The sequence below is a fragment of the Gadus morhua genome, chromosome 8, assembly GCF_902167405.1.
Source record: "Gadus morhua chromosome 8, gadMor3.0, whole genome shotgun sequence".
NCBI lineage: Eukaryota > Metazoa > Chordata > Actinopteri > Gadiformes > Gadidae > Gadus > Gadus morhua.
The window spans coordinates 10,440,390-10,461,929 of record NC_044055.1 but is presented as its reverse complement, the minus strand read 5'-3'; the positions used below and the strand labels follow the sequence as shown (position 1 = coordinate 10,461,929).

The 21,540-nt window shown below is 43.5% G+C and overlaps 2 protein-coding genes across 4 annotated transcripts in view; one reads left to right on the top strand and one right to left on the bottom strand.

Moving 5' to 3' along the window:
• The window catches only part of LOC115548546 (guanine nucleotide exchange factor VAV3), a 52,425-nt gene extending 41,209 nt beyond the window's left edge, over positions 1 to 11,216 (bottom strand). For both annotated transcript variants that reach the window (XM_030363273.1, XM_030363274.1), the window contains exons 1-8: positions 10,765 to 11,216; positions 7,021 to 7,137; positions 2,283 to 2,341; positions 1,436 to 1,501; positions 979 to 1,096; positions 724 to 825; positions 229 to 297; positions 28 to 131 (exon numbers count right to left, since the gene is read on the bottom strand). In XM_030363273.1, the coding sequence (XP_030219133.1) occupies positions 28 to 131; positions 229 to 297; positions 724 to 825; positions 979 to 1,096; positions 1,436 to 1,501; positions 2,283 to 2,341; positions 7,021 to 7,137; positions 10,765 to 10,968 (839 nt within the window). In that variant the 5' untranslated portion in view covers positions 10,969 to 11,216. The remainder of the gene's footprint in view (positions 1 to 27; positions 132 to 228; positions 298 to 723; positions 826 to 978; positions 1,097 to 1,435; positions 1,502 to 2,282; positions 2,342 to 7,020; positions 7,138 to 10,764) is intronic.
• A 1,047-nt stretch (positions 11,217 to 12,263) lies between these two features.
• Positions 12,264 to 21,491, top strand: dcaf8 (DDB1 and CUL4 associated factor 8). 2 transcript variants are annotated; one of them, XM_030363276.1, is made up of 13 exons: positions 12,264 to 12,352; positions 13,045 to 13,118; positions 13,216 to 13,305; positions 13,513 to 14,177; positions 14,912 to 15,052; positions 15,315 to 15,409; positions 15,794 to 15,904; positions 16,014 to 16,144; positions 16,585 to 16,692; positions 17,278 to 17,408; positions 18,187 to 18,306; positions 18,775 to 18,891; positions 19,481 to 21,491. In XM_030363276.1, exons 2-13 carry the CDS (start codon positions 13,082 to 13,084, stop codon positions 19,586 to 19,588), a joined length of 1,854 nt encoding a protein of 617 aa, XP_030219136.1. In that variant the 5' UTR covers positions 12,264 to 12,352; positions 13,045 to 13,081; the 3' UTR covers positions 19,589 to 21,491. The 2 variants fall into 2 exon arrangements, with proteins under 2 accessions (XP_030219136.1, XP_030219137.1); XM_030363277.1 differs by having other exon boundaries at positions 12,299 to 12,526.
• The last annotated feature ends 49 nt before the right edge of the window (positions 21,492 to 21,540 follow it).

Here is a 21,540-nt window from a genome sequence, read left to right as displayed (position 1 = left end):
CGGAAGAATGGGGGACTGTGTGTTTACCTCTCCTTGTAGGTGATAAAGATCTGGTAGAGGTTTAAAGAGTTCCTATTCAGAATGGAGTCTTGCACGTCGACCATCAGGCTCTTATGAACTTTCACCAGGTCCTTTTGAGGAAGACACCCGTCAGTGACCATAGGAACGTAGCTTCTTAACGTGACATTTAGAGAGGAGAGGAAGAACGAAACCGTAGAGGACACCTACTGGGATATTCAGGAAAACCTTGTCGATTTCTGCCGCTGAGAAGAATTTCTTGAGGGGGTTCAGGAAATACTGCAGGGAAGTGGCAGAAACATCTTTTGTTTTTGGTTGCTGTCACTTTTCCCCCCAAAACACTGTTAGCGTAAACAAACTTTTTTTTTACTTAGATTTTCTGTTTGCATTGAATTCATGCATTATAGTTGTTGTAGGTAAATATGAAGCGAAGAATAATGTATGTTTGCTTTAGAAAATTATTTTTTTTGAGGAGTTCTTGCAGTCAACTCAGTGAGCCCCCTGTTTCTTCTCGAATTCAACCACAATGAGTTAAAAAAAATAAATAAAACGATTTGGTTTTCACTGCCCCTTTAATAAACACTTTTGCAACTATATAACAATTGCGTGCAAAGTGTTAGCGCGGAAATTCCTGAAAATCATAGAAGTATCTCCAACTAGATGTAAACATGTGTATAGAAAGCAGAGATGAATGAGGTATCTTACCTTTTCTATTGACTCCAGGGTCTCAGTGTATTTCTCCTCTGTCTGTTTGATCTCCGACAGACAGCAGCTCCTAACATCCTGCTCCGGCTGCTGGGGCTGTTGCTGGACCAACAAGCACAACAATTGTTACTGTATATAAACAGTGTGTGTGTGTGTGTGTGTGTGTGTGTGTGTGTGTGTGTGTGTGTGTGTGTGTGTGTGTGTGTGTGTGTGTGTGTGTGTGTGTGTGTGTGTGTGTGTGTGTGTGTGTGGTACCATGGGCGCTTGCTGTTCGGTCCTCATGAGATCTTCGTAGATGTCTCCGCCATCGTAGTCTTCCTCTAGCCTGTAGACAGCTGCATACTGCTCTTCCTCATCCTCAGGGGTGTTCTCACTACCATACACACACACATGGAAACACACACGCAAAAAGCATTAGAATTCGCAAAAACATCCTGAAATGAATCATTCATTTATTTCAAATCAATGAATGTTTAAATCAACCACCATGTAATTAGGCATAATTGATTATTTATTATCGTCTATAACTGCAGTATAACTGTGATAAACATAAACATAAAGAAATACTTACATGCATACATGCATGCAATACTTACATACATACATACATACATACATACATACATACATACATACATACATACATACATACATACATACATACATACATACATGTACATGGCTTTCAGTTTAAATTAACCCATGAACATACTCAAGCAGATCCTCCAAGTTGTTGTAGATGTCCTCTTCGTTGAGGCTCACCTCTGTGGGGAAGGGTCTGGAGAACACAATGCATTCTGATATCAGTGTTCCTCCTCCTCACTAGACCCAGTATAGTAGTACACATGAAGGCAGAACGGATTTGTCTGAATGCTTATGGTTGGTCGATTTTTGCTGTCAATCAACTAAACCCAAGATGAACCCAATATGAATCTGACTAAAAGACTAAAACAAAGACTGAACTTTAGGGCAGAGTTATTTTTGAAATAAATAAAGTTGTGAATAACGTTGTAGGGCAGCAAAGCATTAAAAAGATTGTGTGTGGTGCACAAAAGGAATAAATCAATCAGGAAATAATAACTTCCAGCTAAAGGTGTGGGGCAGAAGTAAACTAGGCACGATGTCAAGGTTTCCATGGAGATGGTGTTTACGCAGTGCAACCACATTTTTAACTAGGGGAAAGTGGCTTCCAGTTTTGAGTCATAAAATCTTGAGTACAGGTCACCAAGATTGCCATCCGAAATTGGCATTTCTACATAAGCCAAAATGCCACCGCTGTCACAACTTTGAGTGGTGTTTATGAAGTCTTTGGGCATACTGACGTCTAACCACAAGCCCAGCTGAACGCCAATAAAACCACATGTTGCAATTCAACGTAATAAACTCAGAGTCCACATGCTGTCAAGGTTCAAGTCCAATTCCAAGTCTGAGTGATTAGTGTTCGAGTCTGAGTCATCAGGGCTCAAGTCCAATACTACAACACTGGTAGCTACTGTCTGCTCCTGGTGCTCAGGTGACCATACAATGATGGATTAGTATACCATGTTGAAAAGACTTACTTAAATCCACCTTGCTGTGCGATCGTTGTGTAAGAGATCTTGGAGAGGGAGTCCATCACCTGGGGAACATGTGGAGGAAGGTGTTATGTGCTATGGATTGATGTGTTCGGTTTATTTATATAAAAGGGTCCTTAAGGTCCTTGGTGTCGAATCGATTACAAACCCAGACAATGCTGAAAGGAGCCAAAATACCAATTATTATATATATTATCTTGCCCTATATGGTTCCCAAAATACTTCCGACCATGGGTCAAACCCAAATGAAACGACGTACTGTGGAAAGAAGTATATTTCATATTCTATCATTCAAATTATCATTCAACTATGCCAACTTAACATTAAGCACAGATTCTGCTCACCAAATATACAGAGTACATGGTGTTTATGCCTTGAATTCATAGACATTATTTTTTTTTTCGATGTCCGCAAAAAGTAAAAGTAATAGATAAGACAGAAATTATGCTGCAGTCTCTTACACAGCTGTGGTTTAACCAGGCTCCGCCCCCAATAGATCAGATACTCTTTTTGCAAACAGAGTTGTTGGACTGATGAAGACTGGCTTTAAAAGGGCTATAATAGCTTTCATCCAATGTGTGTGTGTGTGTGTGTGTGTGTGTGTGTGTGTGTGTGTGTGTGTGTGTGTGTGTGTGTGTGTGTGTGTGTGTGTGTGTGTGTGTGTGTGTGTGTGCGTGTGAGAGACTATGTCAATGGGGACTATAAGCAAGTAAAGAGCAGCAGCATGAAGTATGTAAACATAGGACATGTATCCTTAGAGAGACACGTTGACGTGGCGCTTAGAAAGAGATGGAAGGGGATGATTTGAAGATTAATGTTATCATTGAAGCGTAGATCAGGTGCGAGGGTAGCTTGGCCAGATGAGGTTTGGCTTTTTTTTGTTAGCATGATCTTAGCGTCTCTGTGTTCCCCTAATCACCACTAGCTTCCTGTCTCTCTGAGGGCAGTGGTTAGGCCCGCCCGCTTGACATTAGTGTTCGCAATGTACAACACTCATGTGGTTAGAATATGAGCTTTGAATAAATACATATGTTTAATCTTTGTTTGTTTTTATATCTGAACGAGGATGCGTGGAAGCTTCCCCACACTAGTTTTTTTTATGGTTATAACTTCTCGAAAGTTTTCACTTTTCCTCTTTCTATCCCCTAAGAAGGACATAATAGTTTATTTGAGAGAACCGTGGATCGGTGTCTGGACTTAACGTTACAATGTTCATATTCTGTACTACTTTCTGCTTGTCGTATGAAAGCTGAAAAAAAGTTAGCACTGAAACCTGTTATCACACTTTTTTTGGTGATAAGTCCTTCAAAGCGAGGGTTGAGCAAGAAGGACAACCACAAGCTCAACCCAGAGCTGAGAAACACTGAGAAACCTGAGGGGCTTTCAACATCGTGTCACTTCTCACTGTACTCTTCTTACTGTTTGGCGAGGGCCTATGGCGACCTAGCAGTGGATTGTAGAGGAGAGATTCTGTCACTACATGTGCAGTGGATTACCACCGTGTGGATACAGCCCCCAATTTGGCACAACCCAACTCCACCAGATTAGACTTGGCTGAGATTTGACATGGTCTCTTGTGTTTCCGGACCCAAGATTGAGCATTTTTTTATATTTTTTTCAAGGCTACACAAAACACCACTCCCTGGACGGCGTCCATGTTGAAATACCCCAAGCCGAACCTGCCGCTGCGCAGTATGTTAACAAGTAGTAATCATGGTTGTGCCATGGTCTCCCTCTCAGAGTTTGAATGTTTAATGGTGGACTCCTCATGGGGGCCATGGCAGAGATTACACAGTAACAGAAGACCCGCTTTGCTTGGGGACTGCAGCCATGCAACTTCTCTGTTGGGATTATCAGCAGGCCGGCTTAGCCGCAAGCTTCTTTAGGATGCACAATGAACAGAAAGACGGCAGCTGTGGGAGAGTAGAGGTCGGGGGAACCATAACCCAGACCAGAGTGCCGCTTTTGTGGTTTTGTCTATAAACCAAGGGGAAGACCTTTCTGGTCTGGCCTGCATGGTTTGAATTCAGATGACTATTTACTAGGGTTGGTTTGTTTAAAACAGGTGGGAAAGTTGTACTTTTGGCCACCAAGAGATACTTTATATTTAAAATGAATTCATATTTACTCCTTGATGATTATTGACAGAAAAAATACCCTTTAGGTAAAATAGATGGATAACACACTTATTATATTTTCCAAATATATCCAAACAGATAATATTATAATTGAAAATATATGTCCTGAATTGCCGTAAACTATCTACTGTAGCTTCTTTCCAGAGATGGCACATACGTGCCCTAAAACAAGCTCTTAATCTGGTCGGGAAATAGTAGTTCAGGGAATTCAGTGAGCTAAGGAAATATGGCATGCAGGCTAGTCATTAAGTGTGCTTGCTGGCAGCAGTAACTAAGCCAAAGCAGGCTCTTTGAACAGCCAGGGAGAATCCAGCCAGAAGTAAGCCACAACAGAGATCAACCGTATAGACCTACTGACCTGCTAACCATGGAAAGCAAACATGAAAGAAAACATGCATGTTACCAGTCCTTTAATAGTTTACATTACAACACAAGGCAAAACCACTGGCTAACAAACACTGGAGTGTTTCACACTTGTACACTGCGCTTTCTGGCAGAACGGCCACGCAGACACACAAACACACACTCACACACAAACACACACTCATACTCACACACACAAACCTGACACACACACACACACACATAGGCAGTATAGGCGAATGCTAAGGGCGCATCCATCCGCAGGAGGCGCCATTTTTTCTTTTTATATATATTTATTTTAATTTATTTTTTGCATACTGTATTCATCTAACTTTAACTTCAATGTTTAGATTACTTAGTATCAGTAGTTATGTCGAAATAAATATTAGACAAAATAACATAACATGTAAAATAAAAGAGCACCCTAGTTTCCGTGTCCCGCCCCCCCCTGCAGTGGGGGGGCGGGAACTGCAGTGTTTATTTTCAAGCTGATTTGGATGATAGTTTGTGGTTTGCATATCTTTACATTTCCCATATCTTTCATATAATAATGTTATATTTTTTTTCACTTCACTTGAGCGCTTGAGAACCAAACTAGATAACCATACTACATTTAATTATATTTACAATAATTAAAATCTGAACTCATATCTATTAATCCGTCAACTTCCCTGGCTTCCGGTAAAACAACGCATACATTTAAAGATCCTTCTCACCACCTACAAAGCCCTAAACAACCTTGCCCCCTCATGCCTGACAGATCTCCTCCAACACCCCATTGACCCACACCCAACACGCTCCACTGTTGCCAACACCCTCATCCCCATCACCAGGACCAAATACCGCACCATAGGGGACAGAGCCTTTGCCATTGCCGCCCCTACCCTCTGGAACCCCATCCCCCTGGCCATCCGTAACTCTGATTCACTGCAGTCTTTCAAAAGTCATCTCAAAACACATCTCTTCAACATCACTTACAACACCTGACAAATCTTTTTTCACCCTCTCTCTTTCTTATTGTCCTATCTTTCTCTGTATTGTTGTTTTGTAGTATTTGTATGTATGCATGTATGTTCTGTACTGTCCATTGGTATCCTTTTTGTTTTGTGTTTTTGTAAAGCGTCTTTGGGTACCAAGAAAAGCGCTATATAAAACCTATGTATTATTATTATTATTATTATTATTATTATTATTTTGCTTATGAATGCCTTTAGTAAACATCATGCATTTATATGAAGTATTTTGGGCATACCTTATTGTATGCATGATTCATTGTCACTTGTTTTGCAATTTTTTTTTATTATTAAACGTTCTAATGTCTGCAGTATTTTGTGCATACCTTATTTATATTGTATTTATGATTCATTGCTTGTTACTTGGTTTGTAATACGTTTTTTGTGTGTTTAATTTTCTATCTAAAATAAAAGAGTCTCAAAGACAAAGCTTTGCAGCTTCTCTGAGTGTATGAACATTGGTAGTCGAATTTACTGTGCGATCCACAGGGGTAGGGGGCGCCAGCAAAAATCGTACCTAGGGCCCCAAATTGGTCAGGGCCGGCCCTGCACACACACACACTCACACTCATACGCATACGCATACTCATACTCATACTCACACACACAAAGACACACACACACACACACACAGCACACACAGCACACACAGCACACACACACAAACACACACACACACACACACACACACACACACACACACACACACACACACACACACACACACACACACAAACACAGGTTTTTTTACTCAATTTTTAACCTAATAATTTTGGGCTGGATTATAATAGACTATTAATGAAATTAGGGAAAACTGTGTATTCACATTTAACGTAGACAGACTCACTTTTCAGATGCATTGAAATCAACCACTGAGAAAGAGACAACATTACATAACCTCAAGCAGACACAAATTATATGTCCAAATATCATGCTGATATTATAAATGGTTAGTTATTAGTACATTGGTATATAGATAGGTATAGTTGTAGCATTAGTGTTAGGAAACATACTGATAAGCCTTCAAAACGTTTTTTTCTACTGCTAATTAGGATGAAAATTCCTGAGCTACAAGCTTTAGCAATGCCACATAATAAGATAAATTCAGCAAATATGCCGTCATGAAAAAAAAAAATGACGACTACAATAGAATCCTCAAATGTGTGATTGTAGCTTTTGATTGGGATTTCAAAACGAAATGGAGCCCACCTTTCCAAAGTCCCGCACGTCGAAGAGGTCAAAAGCCTCAAACAGGTCACATTTCTTCATCCCGAATGCCTCACAGCACGATGTCAGGAAGGTTCGGATGTTCTTCAAACACATGAACTGCAAGAGACAACAACTGCGCGTATAAATATTCCCATTCAGTGGTGGTAAACGTTCTGTTATGTGGTCTGTTATAACAATACAAGGATGGGGTTATTTCTTAGATTTTACTTTTATGTAAAACAGAATATCGACAAATTACTGACTAATATCAACGTCAATCAATGTTACCAATATTCCCCAACTACAAGTATAGATAATGGCTGCAGCAGTATCTCATTTGATTTCCCGTCTGTTTAGTTTGAAGCAACCGCTCTGGTGAACATAACAAGCTGATCAAAGATTAGTGTTTTAGTTCTCAGGATTCTTTGCTTTGCGGCAAAGCTGTTGAGCTTCACATGTTGGTTAGAATTATTAAAGATTAAAGGAACAGCATGGGATTTCTGTTTTTAGGGTATGGACTGCCCTTGAGCAAGAATTGTCATGGTTTTGGTGTTTTGTAACGGAGCTCTGAAATGTTAACGTGTACATTCATTTCTCATGTTTTTGTTTCCTGTCGCACACGAAGGGCCAGTACAGCCACCACCACATTCTATGTGTAGTTTGCCACCTTGTCCATGTAAATATTAAAAAAATAAACTTGTGTTGTAGGGAACCTATCGCTAAAGATTCTGTCTCCTTTGTTCTTGGATATATGAAGAGTCTTAGTATAATTTGAACTTCACAAAAATGTATTTTGAAATGCTTCTTAATGTGTCAAAATGGAAGCGAAGAAGAAAAAGGAAATGGGGGAAAAAAATGAAATGAGCTGTAGCAAGATTCCTGAGTATGCATCTCAGCTTATCATGGTTGCACATCGAGGAGACGCCTGCTATTACTCTGACAACCCCTTGGACGCTTATTCCCTCTGTGAGTAAATGGATAATGATGATGACGATGATTATGATGATGATGATGATGATGATGATGATGAAGATGATGATGATGATGACGACGATGAGGATAATGATGACGACAGCAATGGATGAAGATGGCGATTGTTTCCGAATTTTGGAGTAGTTACTACAGTAAGACAGCTTGGGAAATATGATATTGGTTGAGCATAATATGTGAGATCCATCAGCACAGTTTATTGGCTATGGTTGCTAGGGTACTTGACTCCCAGGTTGAAAGGTTGAGGTCCCAATGTCTACAGCCTACCTGTAAGCATCCTTCAGCAAGATGCATCTTGTTAACTACTTTTTGACTCACTCATGAAATACTTATTTTTAACATCCCTCTATCATCAACTCTCCATCAAATCATATTTTTTTATTATTTGACAGCATGAATAATTTACCCAACAAAAGAGTGTATCCCAATATGAAACAGATTTAATGAGATGTGTATATGAATGCAACGAATGTCAAAACAATTTAATTAACACCCCAGGTAATTTAGTTTGTTGTTCTGACTATTGAGTCCAGGATTTGCATTTGTCATGCCTTTAAAAAATTGCAACCTCTCTTTGACCATAGAGAGAAATTTGCCGTACCAGGTATGTTCTTTATTCCAGTAAATCATAAAAAGTCCCCCTTAGACCACACAGAGAACATGCAGTTCCAGGGGGTTCCTCCAGCAGGCTGTTGGGTATGGTTGTTTTTATTATTTTCCTTTAATCTTGCTCCTCTGACTACTCAATATTAATCTGTAACACTAGCAGTACTTATTCTGTATTTTAACATGAAGGGCTAGGTTTTTTGTTTACGTTAGGATTTTTGCAGGAAGGGAGTGGGGTATATATTTTTTGTATTATCAACATTTTGTATGTATATGTGTCTCATTTGACATTTCTGTATTGTATATACATAGTGTGTATCCTCTAATCTTTTTAAGTCCATTTACAAAGCAAAAATTGAAAAAGTTTCAGGAACTGATTATGATTATATTCTGGACCAATAAAAATAGTTTAAAAAAAATTGGTTTAATTCATGATGTATAGCGGTGTTGATTTTTAGCGACTTAAAGCAGACTTAATATAGGGTTGTCAGTGTGTGGTTTAACCATGATTTATTACAAAAGGAGCAATGACTTTATTGGTCGGTTTGTAGACTGACTCCTACATTTCAATGGGTCTGGATGCTTGCTGATTGTGTGTTTGTGTTTTTCATTATGATTTATACTGTTTTTCATACGTTTATCATAATTGGATCCATCTAAAGCTGATAAAAGAAATAAACTCCAGTTAAATTGAAAAAAACACCTCATATGTTATAATACTAAAATCCTGTGATGAATTAGAGTACTTTGTATTTTCTTACTTTCTTTCCCCATATTTATTCATAAGACAATATTTTGACATGAGCTCTGTGCCCTGCTGTACACTGCAGTCTTGGATCAGAGGCACATCCAGGGATAAATATAGAGCATTTTAAAAGAGAGAGAGAGAGAGAGAGAGAGAGAGAGAGAGAGAGAGAGAGAGAGAGAGAGAGAGAGAGAGAGAGAGAGAGAGAGAGAGACTTATCCACAGTACGCTGCACCATGCAGCACTATAATATACACCGTTCCCCGGCCCATTATCCTTATGCTCGCATTTCCATTTGAAAGATCTCAGAGGCCTCAGAGGGAGACAATGCAAAGGGCCTTTTAAAAGCCTCCAGACCCACTGACACACATGAGGGTCCCAGCTATACCAAGACGGCCTACAGCTGCAGGCCCCGGTCACTGATTGTTCTCCAGAGTGATGGGTTTCCCCCCTCTTCAGCAGACAGATGTACTGAGGCCCGACGTCATGTGGAGCAACACACTCTGAGAATAGTAACGGACAGCCTTAATATATAAAATATTAAATGTATTTCAATGACTAAATTTGGGAATGTCGAAATGTGAGGTTGTTTTTTCACTGCATGTACTGTATTTATATGTATCCGATTGTTTTTGTTGAAGTATTCCTCTATTCAATTTGTCTGTTGTCTTCCTGAACAAACAAGTCAACAAAAAGGTTCATGATGTTTCACAAAGCACATTTTCAATATAGCCTTCACTGATTTGATCCTATGTTTATTTGTCATTAAACCCATCCACCATTTGAAATACTAGTTTGTGAAAAAACACCAGTTATATAGGCAAAGCTAGACATCAACTGCTGACCAAATAGCATTAGTTTGTCCAACTATGGGTGGATCAAAGTCCAGATAATATCAGTCTCTCCTGTGGCCAAGAAAGGAATTCTGGTCTTCCCTTGGACCATTCCCTCAGGAATCACAGAAGGATTTCAGAAAAGCAGCCCCTATACTCTTGTCATTGCCACTGTATGAGCCATGACATAAAAATGAAACCAACCCCACCCAACCAAGATTTTTGTCGTAGGCTGCTTTTTTTTTCCTGACCTAGCCTCTATTCCTCAGTCTTCAGATGGGAATGTTTATTTCTTGAGGTCGACAAGGGAAACGCATGCTTGTGGTATACTATGCCACAATATTGTAGGATAAATAAAACATAGTCTAACAGAAACAATAATCTCTTTCTCATCCCGAACCCCTAATCCTGTTCATTTTTCAATTTATTTATTTTTCTGAGCCTCATTGAGTCCTGAAGTGAACTGAACCCAGCGTTGTTATTTTGTATAGCATGTGATTTAATGAAACAGGGGAATTCGATAAGTGTGTGTTAAGCATCTGAAGAGGAAACAACACCCCTATGACCTACCTGTGACATTTGCGGTCTTAGGTTGATTTCCTTCAGGTTGATAGTTTGCGGTTTCAGGTTGTTCAGAAGTTGGCAGAGCAAGACCCCGTCCCGAAGGGTCTGGGCCAGGTCAAAGACCTGAGCGGTGTCCGCCGTCACTCGGTGGTTCACCGGGAGCACTTTGCAACTGATAAGCCAGAGCGCGCATTGCCTCCAATACTCCATGTTGTGCGAACACAAGCTAAACAACCATAGTCTAGCCAACTTAAAAAGAAAAAACAAGTACGGCGTCTCTACTTTAAATCTGTTAGTCACATTTAGAGCTTCTTCATTGTATACGTCTTCAACATAAGGTTCCCGTAAGGCGCGCGGGCAAGTCGTTTCGGGCGCTTGGGCATCGCCGAGCGCGTGTGAACCGGTTGATGACGAGCTGCTGCTCGAGCTGATCGCCGCTCTTCACTGGGTTGGCTGCAGCTCTGTGTGGGATTGGAACCTCCTCTCACAACAACTTCCTCTTCCTCTCTTTCACAAACGTTTCCATGTGAGTTAATTCGGAACAGACAGTGGGGAACAGACAGGGCATGGATTCAACAACCCATCGAAAGTGTTGAGGGAGGACCCATGTATATGTCTGCCCTGAATTATTGTGTTCTGTTTAATGTATCATCAAATGAATACGGGGTTATTACTTTCAGCCACTTTTGAACTGAACAGTAAAAGCCAAAGGTTCTGAGTTTCATTAGAATAGCATAGGCCTAATACATTCGATTTACGAGAGAATCAAGGGGTTGGTTAAGCATAGAAACAGCGGGGTATCTATGAGACCCTGTCATTAAATAAGTGTATGCTATGACAAAAAAAGAGCAAGGGAACAATGGGATTCCTAAGTAACCCATGGTGAGAGAGCCCAGATGTTTCCCTTGAAACCGATTATCGTCATGAACCTGGGCCAACATAAAGTGCTGAATAACACGTAGGCCTACGCTCAATACGGTTTGACCTAAATAATAGCACAAATAGCCATATTGTAGTGAACGCTTGTGAGCTTGTTGTGAGTTGCCATTTCCACTAAGGAAAAACATATGACACAGATATTGGTGTATTCGGCTACATTGACATATGAATAAAATATAATCATTTACATATAAATATAACTCATTCCAAGAATCAACCAATGATATACCAGTCAAACCATCAGTTAAAACGGTCCGTTTTAACAAATTAATAATTATGCTTTCCACAGTTTTTATTTTATTTCGACTTTTTTATATGAGATGCCCACTGGCCTTTCAGAACCTAAAAACAATGCATAGTACAACAGTCTATTGTAGGTGCGCTTGTGATTAGATTGTAAAATAGCCTAAATAAAGCGTGTATAACACCGGAAATAAGATACATATATTCAAATAATAAAATCGAAATAATAGCAGAAGTAGAGGCAAAACATGATTAACTCTATGTTCATAATAAACTAAATATTGTTGATTGATCCAACTTTAAAGAGCTGCGGAGACATCCGGTCGCGACAGAAAACAAACACGCACGCCGGAAACAGAATAGAAACTGCAGTCAAAACACAAACAGAGCGGTCAACCTTGTGCCAGCGCAGGTACCTTACTCCTCAGCCCTCTCTCACGTGCACATCCATGTGGTGTGCCTTTCCTTTGAGATCGTCATTTTATCACACATAGCTCGACTGCCAGGTTAAAACCAGCGAGGACCGACGGCAGCAGATCCGATTTAGGACGAGCCTGACAAGTGTACGCTTCGTGGGGCCTTCGAGGTAACGTCAACGTTAGCCACGCTAGCCTCGACTAACGTTACCAAGCTCAGTGCTCGTTTTAAAAATAGTTCCCACTTCGCTAGGCACCAGTCCGGACAGTGATATCCAAGTGTCGATACATCTTAATATACATTGGAAAAACGTGTGCGTGTGTAATGTGAGCTTGATTAATCGAAGCGGATCTGTTTTTGCGGATAATATAATGTACAACATAATGTAAAAGAAGGCATCAACATGGCCTGTGTGGCATAGCTGTCGACCGAAGGGATTTTCTTGTTTCGGTTTCTACTGTGTGGCGTTGGCTGAAATATCTGTTTGTTATGGGCCAGTTAAATAGCTGGCGTCCACCGCGCTACCTGCTGCAGTGCTTTCACGCTGTCTACCAGACCATGATTCATCAGCGTTCATCCAATAATGTCCACTCAATCATGCGAGTGCATTAGTTGTTTCTGTAGCACCTGTCGAGTTCAAATTGGTCCTTATCAGTAGCTATGGCGATGTTTTATGTGTCATTAAAGGCTGTCCTGTGGATAGCGGGAGGCCAAACGGGACGACATGGCAGAGTCTGACGGGAAATCCAGCGCTACTAACGGTAAGTGATCACGACGGTGTTGCAAATATTTTTTCGCAGAATAAAATGTTTAATGCACAACACCTTTTTATTTCACAATAATTTGCTTTTGTGTCAGGTGTCGCTGAGAGTGATATCTCTGAAGAAACAGGACAGGATACACTTGATGAAGGAAATGCCTCTGGGAGCAAAGGAGATGAACAAACTGGTAGTCAGATATTCTTATAGTTCCAGTACAGTCTTTTTAAAATATTGTTGTTTCAACTTATCTACCACTGTTTTTCAATGAGTTCATACCCAACCCGCCTACTAGTCTGTGCTTTGTAATGAAACTATTTTTGACCACCCTTTTTTTTTTATCTTGTTCCTTTTTATAATCTATAGGTTTATTTAACCTAACTCCCTATTCCCATAGCCCCCAATCAGCCGGGAGAAGGGTCTCGAGTCTCGGAGCCCTCTGCGCCTTCAGACGTCGAGTCAGGGGTTGGGGGAGAGGGAGGACACGAGGAGGAAGACACGGACAGCATGGACGGCGGCGGCCTGTTCTCCCTGACGGAGGACGGCGGGCGGAAGCGCGAGGGCGCCAGGAGAGAGCGGGCGAGGGCGTCGGACGGCGCCCGGCGACCGGCAAGGAAGCGCAACCGACAGGCCCTCGTCCCCAACCGCTTCTCCACCACCGACGAAGACGAGGACGACGACGAGGACCACGAGGAGGAGGACGAGGAAGAGGAGGAGGAGGACGAGGAGGACGCACAGGCCATGGAGATGTGGCTGGGCTCGGACGTGACCGACCTGCGGGGCCCCACCTGGCGGGCGGTGCCCTCGCTGCGCTCCCGGGAGATCGGGCGCAACTCGCAGCAGTTTGTGCGGCGGGTGTGCGGCGCCCGCGGGCTGGTGCAGCGGTTGGAGCTGCAGGGGCGGCTGGAGAGACACACGGGCTGCGTCAACACGCTGCACTTCAACCCGTCGGGCACGCGGCTGGCGTCGGGCAGCGACGACCTGCGCGTCATCATCTGGGACTGGGCCGTCCGCCGCGCCGTGCTGGAGTTTGACAGCGGCCACAAGAGCAACGTCTTCCAGGTGAGCCGGGGGCTTGAAGGGTGTGGGGTCATTGGGTTGGATAGGAGCGATTGCATGTACTTTAAAGGTCCCATGGCATGCCAGCAGGTGTGGGTTGATTAGCCATTGCAAGCTGTTTTGGAAATCTTTCCCTTATGACATCACAGCGTGTCCACCTAGACATGTCATGGGACCTTTAAAGGTGACATATTATACCACCAGTTGTGAGTGTGTTTGGCCGTTGCAAGCCGTTTTGAAAATCTATAGATAGATAGGGATAGATGAGGTATTTTTGCTACAGTCCACTCGGTAGGCTGGTAGACTGATCTATCCAGCATACATCTACGTGAACACACCAACTTGAGATGTCAGAAGAGGCCGATTTTCAAAAGAGCTTGTAACGGCTAATCACACTCACACCTGGTTCTATAAAATGTCTCCTTTAACTACCTTCCTTCAGTCGATAACATACTGCTGGATAGAGCTGTATGGCACTGGATAGAAAAATCTGACGTCCCCAATGTTTTTTGGGGAAGCTGTTGTCACATGCATGCACATTTTGAGCTGCAAGAAGATGGAATCAATTTGAACCAAATGTTTCAACTGGTATTAAAGTGAATGATCTTCCACGCAAACAAAGTGAAATGAATCTGCAATCCTGCACAACCAGATCGAAACCAGTGGACCTTTTAGTCCTTCTGATTGCGATGAGCCACCTCGTTTAACCCACTAATTACGTGTGGCCCTTCCTTCAGGCTAAGTTCCTGCCTCACAGCGGCGACAGCACCCTAGCGATGTGCGCGCGCGACGGACAGATCCGCGTGGCCGAGCTGTCCGCCACACAGCGCTGCAAGAGCACCAAGCGTGTGGCCCAGCACAAAGGGGCCGCCCACAAGGTACACGCCTCCACTCCCATTTCGCATTTGACCACTTCATTTCATGGAGTGGATTGGAGGCCGATTTTAGGCATCGTTGATCAGAGTTTCCGCCTCTTCCTCTCTGGTTGTCTGGTCATCCTGAGCTGTTTGAGGTCACGGGGGAAATGTCATCATCCAATATCGTTTAAACGTATGGCTGTTAAGCCCTGTGAGACTTAACTTCCTCTATTGTAAGTGCTGTTGATGATAATGTGTTGGTGGCGGTGTGCGCGCGTTACAGTTGGCCCTGGAGCCCGACTCTCCCTGTTCGTTTCTCTCGGCCGGGGAGGATGCGGTGGTGTTTGGGATCGACCTGCGCCTCGACCGACCCGCAAAGTGAGTGTTCATCACACGCGTACAAAAACACACACACACACACACACACAGACACGTAAAAACACACACGGACACGCACACAATAGAACATAATCCCCTTCCCAACTGTTCTATGTTTGGTTCTTTACCTGCTCCATTTTTGGCCAGATACTGAACCCATGACCTCTGTAGACATGCAATGGTCCATGGTTGACGTTCCACTCAGATTTACTTGTTGCTATTGTATTCCCCATCACTGGTATGTCTGTTATGAAGGGGTCAAGGTCCAATAGTATGTTATGCACACAGTAGCACACAGAAGCTGATTGCGGCCTATCTTCTCCCTGAAACCCAATGAACCAACTGAGACCCAAGCGTGGTTCTTGCTTTCCTTTTTTGTTCCAGCAAACTCACGGTTGTGAAGGAGGGCGATAAGAAAGTTGGGCTGTACACTATCTTTGTCAATCCTGCCAAAACCCACGAGTTCGCAGTGGGCGGCCGAGATCAGTACATCAGGTGACCGTCCAGCAACAAATCACAAAGCCTTTTTTACTCTGCTAATAATGAAATGATGGTGTTTTTAAGGGTTGAGCTCTTTAATGTCATGCTTCATATCTCCGTCTAGGATCTACGACCAGAGGAAGATCAACGAGAACGATAACAACGGCGTGCTGAAGAAGTTCTGCCCCTCTCACCTGGTGTCCAGCGAGTCCAAGACCAACATCACCTGCCTGGTGTACAGTCACGATGGCACAGGTAAACACTTGGTCCACGACTTGGAGTTGGCTTCTCGGTTCAGCCATTGGGGGGGTCGCACCTGCACACACAAGCGCCAATGCTTATTGACTGTTGATTAGTTCTTTGCTCGTCTACCAAGTTAACTAAGATGGATGGCTGACTTCTATTTATGTTGGCTCTTCAGTTAAAAGGGACCATGTTATACCACCAGGGGTGAGTGTGATTAGCCGTTGCAAGCCGTTTTGAAAGAAATCTGACGACACAGGTGGGCGTGTCCACCTAGATGTATGACGGACAGATGAGCAACGTTGGCATAATATGTCCCCTTTAACTTTATCCAACACTGTCCTAGGGTAGAGATGAACTCCAATTGTGAAAGGTACTTTTTAAGTGTGCATGAACCAAACTTGCAGACACTGTGAAAGCGCGCATGGTCAGTTGTAGCATTATCCTTGCAGAACTGCTGGCCACTTACAACGATGAGGACATCTACCTGTTTGACTCAAGCCACAGCGATGGAGCCGACTACCGGAGGAGGTACAAGGGCCACCGCAACAACGCCACAGGTAAGGAGCCATCACCGCCCCACACCTTCTGGCAAGGGGCCCATCCCAGCGGCCTCTTTTTTATTAATTTAATTGATTTATTCACGCTTCATGGATGCCCTGCTATAAGAGAGAAGTGATTTGTTAAGTCCCAAAGCTCTCGTCTCAACTAGTGCCGTTCGGCTGGCTTAACACCAAAGCCCTCGATGTAACCTGTTTAGAATTGCACCAGACCATTGTCTGTCCCTCGTGATATGTGGCTGAGGACAGGTGATAAACGGGGTGAACCCAGAGTTGACTTGAGTTGACCGGTATTATAATGTGCAATACTTTAAGGAAGTGGTCCTCTGTGTAACGCTTTCCGCTGGGGGCCCTATGTGAGTACTGAAAGCAGGCTTTTGGTCTCGACGCAATCCAACAAAATCTTTAATCCTTTTTGTGAGGCAAAGCTTGCTAAGCTCTCCACTGAGAAATGAGCAACACGGCAGCGGCAGCAGCGGCATCTTGTCACGTGACCAAAAGCATTGGGCTAGCACTGGGGTGTTTGGTGGCTACTGGTTCACGCACGCACACTCATAACCTCTCTCTCCCGCTCTCCTCCCTCAGTGAAGGGGGTGAACTTCTACGGGCCGTCCAGTGAGTTTGTGGTCAGCGGGAGCGACTGCGGCCACATCTACCTGTGGGACAAGTACTCGGCCCGCATCGTCCAGTTCATAGAGGGGGACCTCGGAGGAGTGGTGAGAGGGGGGGGATGGGAGGCTAGGAGGCTAGAAGGGGTGGGAGGCTAGGGGGGATGGGAGGCTAGGAGGCTAGAGGGGGTAGGATGCTAGGGGGGATGGGAGGTGTACAGGAGTCTAGTGGGGATGAGAGACGGTATCAATACAGAAACTAGAGATCACAGTTCTGTGTTTCAAATGCAAAGTGTCGGTTCTCATGAATTGCAGTTCTGTGGGCTCGAGTTCAGTTTACCGCAATACTTTAGTTTGTGTAAAAAGTGGTCTTTATGATCTGTTCCCCCTGATGTGATACCGAAAGCTGCAGCCAAAGCCACTATTGCTCCTCCTACGTGTGAAATGCTGCCGATTTTCCGTTTCTGATCTGCTTCTGCTATTTGCTGTATATATTTAAGATACTGTCTTATTATTATTATTATTATCATCCTCAAACCAGTGCCTTTGTAATGCATACTGCATTTGAAAACACCATTCGTGACATTACATGATAGTGGGGACTAGGGATGCGTAATGCCTAAAATACAGCTCTAATTGCTCAATCCCCCTGTCCATGTTGTCTCCCCAACGTGACGTCATGCATTCTGGGGGGGATGAGAATCAAGAGCAAGCGGTTAAAATAGTACCTACTTTTTCGTATGACGTTCCCTTTTGTGATACCTAACAACATTAAATACAATGGATAACAGTTTAAATCTTTATTAACCAACAAGCAAATTGCACAAATTAGTTGGGAAAATGTACCCTGGAACACGGCCTTTAAAAGGATTCCTTGACTCTGCAGGTGAACTGTTTGGAGCCCCACCCCCACCTGCCCGGCATGGCCACCAGCGGCCTGGACCACGATGTCAAGCTGTGGACCCCCACCGCTGAGCAGCCCACTGGCCTCAAGGGCCTCAAGGAGGTATCCACTCGCTCCCTTCCTCACTGTGCCGCGAGCAGGGTTATCGCTATTGCGGTGGTTATTATTGTAATTACCATACCAGATTTGGATGATGTATCAGGATCTCGTAGCATTAAGATGATCCTCATTGCAGACAAATGGCATCAGATCGCCTCTCGGTTGTACACTTTTGATACCCCGCTCTGACTCACTCACTCACTCACTCACTCACTCACTCACTCACTCACTCACTCACTCACTCACTCACTCACTCACTCACTCACTCACTCACTCACTCACTCATCCACTCACTCATCCACTCACTCATCCACTCACTCATCCACTCACTCACTCACTCACTCACTCACTCACTCACTCACTCACTCACTCACTCACTCACTCACTCACTCACTCACTCACTCACTCACTCACTCACTCACTCACTCACTCACTCACTCCCTCCCTCCCTCCCTCCCTCCCTCCCTCCAGGTGATGAAGAAGAACAAGCGGGAGCGCGACCAGGACAGCGTGCGGCACGGCGACCAGTACGACACCCAGCTGCTGTGGTTCCTGATGCGCCACATGAGGCACCGGCGGCCCCAGAGGGTGAGCCCTCGTCTTACGATCCCTAGAACCTATCCGCCGCCCCCCCCCCCCCCCCCCCCCCCCCCCAACCATGTGGAGTGGGACACTAGTGGTGGGTCATTATACTACAGTGGAGCGTGATGCCTTGGTGTCAGTAAGAAAGTTGAGAGGCTCCTTCTGTAAATTTGAATGAATGAAAGATTTTTATTTGTTAATGCACAGGTACAATTGCCGCAAAATTTGGGAGAGCACCCAAATTTTTAGGAGGTCATCCGATCCTTTTTACTCAAGAGTCGCTGTGTATAATTTGTGGGCCGTTCTTCAAAGGTACACAGACAAATACTATGATACCCCTTTTTGGTGTTGAAATGTTCCTCTTTTTATTTTTCTCAGCGTGTTACTGTTTGTACTCTTCCGCAATATGGCAAATCAACTGAGGAAGGCTTATGTCACAGTATTTGGATCCCTATATCAACAATATCCATTTGGCTTTTAACAACTACAACAACTTTCTGTTTTTGAGTTGAAAGTCTTGTCCATCAAGGACGCTTCTGATTTCAATTCTCAAGATCACGGAAGCTCCTGATTCTCTGTCGCTCCTCTCCCCCAGGCTCGTCGAGAGGGGGCCGATGGTGACACGGACGAATCCTGGAGCTCTCCAGACTCGTCGGACGAAGAAGACGGAGGCCCAGATCACGTCCAGTGCATGTCTTCTTGAGCCACAAGCGCGTAGTAACGAAAGCGCACACACGCACACACACACACACGCTCATACTTTGTTGCCCTTAGAAAATCAATGCTTACGGGCAAGCACTAGCGACACACTGGCACACACGACAATTTACCAAACGCTTTATGCACACACACACACACACACACACACACACACACACACACACACACACACACACACACACACACAAAGAGTTAGTTTTCCTGCTAGAGGTGTACAAAACAGGCGACTTCTAGATGGCATATGCAATTAACAAATCCTGTCTGTTTTGGTTTTTTTGTCAACAATCCTATTCGACCCCCTATAACGAAATCATTCGGGAGGTCCTGTTGTATGTCCATACATATTTCTTATACTCCTGCCAAATACCAACAACGATATACTGTGCATGTATGAACAGACCAACACCTCCATTTAGGGCACCTTTTCGGTAGGCTGCGACATCACCAGCACCCCCCGTCTTTAAGTCCGGGTAACCCCCAGCTACCCCTTGATGAGGAGGGTTATGTACAGTATTAGGCTTGGGCAGAAAGGAAGGCCTTGGACTCGTCGTTTGGAACGTGTACCAATAATGTGGCGCATCTTCTAATTTCTCGGCTGATGTAGCTCCATTTGCTTTACAATTTTGTCTTTTTGCATGGGCGCAGAATGTCCCTCCCACCCCCAACCCCTACCTGAATAACACAAACAATTAACGGCACTGTTGCTGTACTGTGGCTCGCTCACTCGCGCTCTCTCTCTCTCTCTCTAGCTCTCTCTCACGTTTTGTAGCCCCCCCCCCCCATCTAGTGTATTTTGAAATCAGGGATGTCGAAGATTGAAACGCAGACAAAACAAACAGTGCACTTGGGCACTCGGACGTGGGGGGGGGGGCTTGGAGGGAGCAACAACATGCCAGCGATCGTAACGCCTGTGCTCATACTACCCCTTAGCTCCAGGATTTCATTCCGTAAAGGATTAGTCGTATATTTTTCAGCTCGAAGCACAGATTTCTACTGTCTGCTTTTTTTCTGTCTTTGTGAGTGGAGGGGTTAGCACTTAGCGTATTTGTCCTTAGGATGAATTGATATCTGCTTCCAGCAGTGCTCTCTACCTACTTCTTCCCTCTCACTCATCGTCCCCACACTTGGCCCTGGATGCGATCCTTCAGTGGGGCGGACAGACGTGGCTTGCAGTTAGGTCACTGCCTATGAGCCAAGGGAAAAAAATATATTGTTTGCACTTAAGTAACAAATCTCTCCGGTTCAACTAAGGCAGTTTGTGATGTGATGAAGCCAGTTTAGAGAGAATGGAAAGAAGGATAATATGTAGGGGGATCATATGCTTGCAAGTAATTTTTTGTGTGAGCGATAAGTCCAGCTTTAGTCATTTTCTATACTAAGTCTAGTATAGTTAAATTTCTATGTACATATATACATATATGATAAAACTGTAAAAAAGAATACAAAAAAAGTTTGACTTCCTGAATATAAAAAAAAAACACAAGATGTCAAAAAAATTTGATTGGTATTAATGCAGAGATTTATATTCTATATGAGAGCAAAGTAATTTTGAAAATCGAAAGAGGAACATGAGACATTTTTATTTTTCCTTTTACAGCACGCGTTCGTCTGTATTGTGCAGTTGGAGCACACAGTTTGACTTTCCAAATAGTTTTGGTTCCCTTTGTTGTTTAGGAACCAATGTATCTTTTTTAGATCTTAAGCTGTTGGTATATAAAACAAAGTCATATTCAGATGATCCTGCTGGCTGTATTTGTTTTGTTCTTGTATACATATTTAGGCTCATGAACAAGTTTCTTCCCATCACTGCCTAATCTTGCGTTCTGCCAGTTTGGTTTTGAAAAAAAAATAATGTACGATTTGTGCAATAAACAAAAAGACAGTGGTCCTTGTCTGCATTTTTTATGCTTCCTCATTGTGTGAAATGTAAGTGTT

What these genes read in the sequence shown, in the direction of transcription:
- dcaf8 (XM_030363276.1), top strand. Translation starts at nt 13,082, where the DNA reads ATGGCAGAGTCTGACGGGAAATCCAGCGCTACTAACG. An exon ending in GAAATCCAGCGCTACTAACG is followed by an intron (nt 13,119 to 13,215) that starts GTAAGTGATCAC and finishes CTTTTGTGTCAG; the next exon opens with GTGTCGCTGAGAGTGATATC. An exon ending in CCACCGCAACAACGCCACAG is followed by an intron (nt 16,693 to 17,277) that starts GTAAGGAGCCAT and finishes CTCCTCCCTCAG; the next exon opens with TGAAGGGGGTGAACTTCTAC.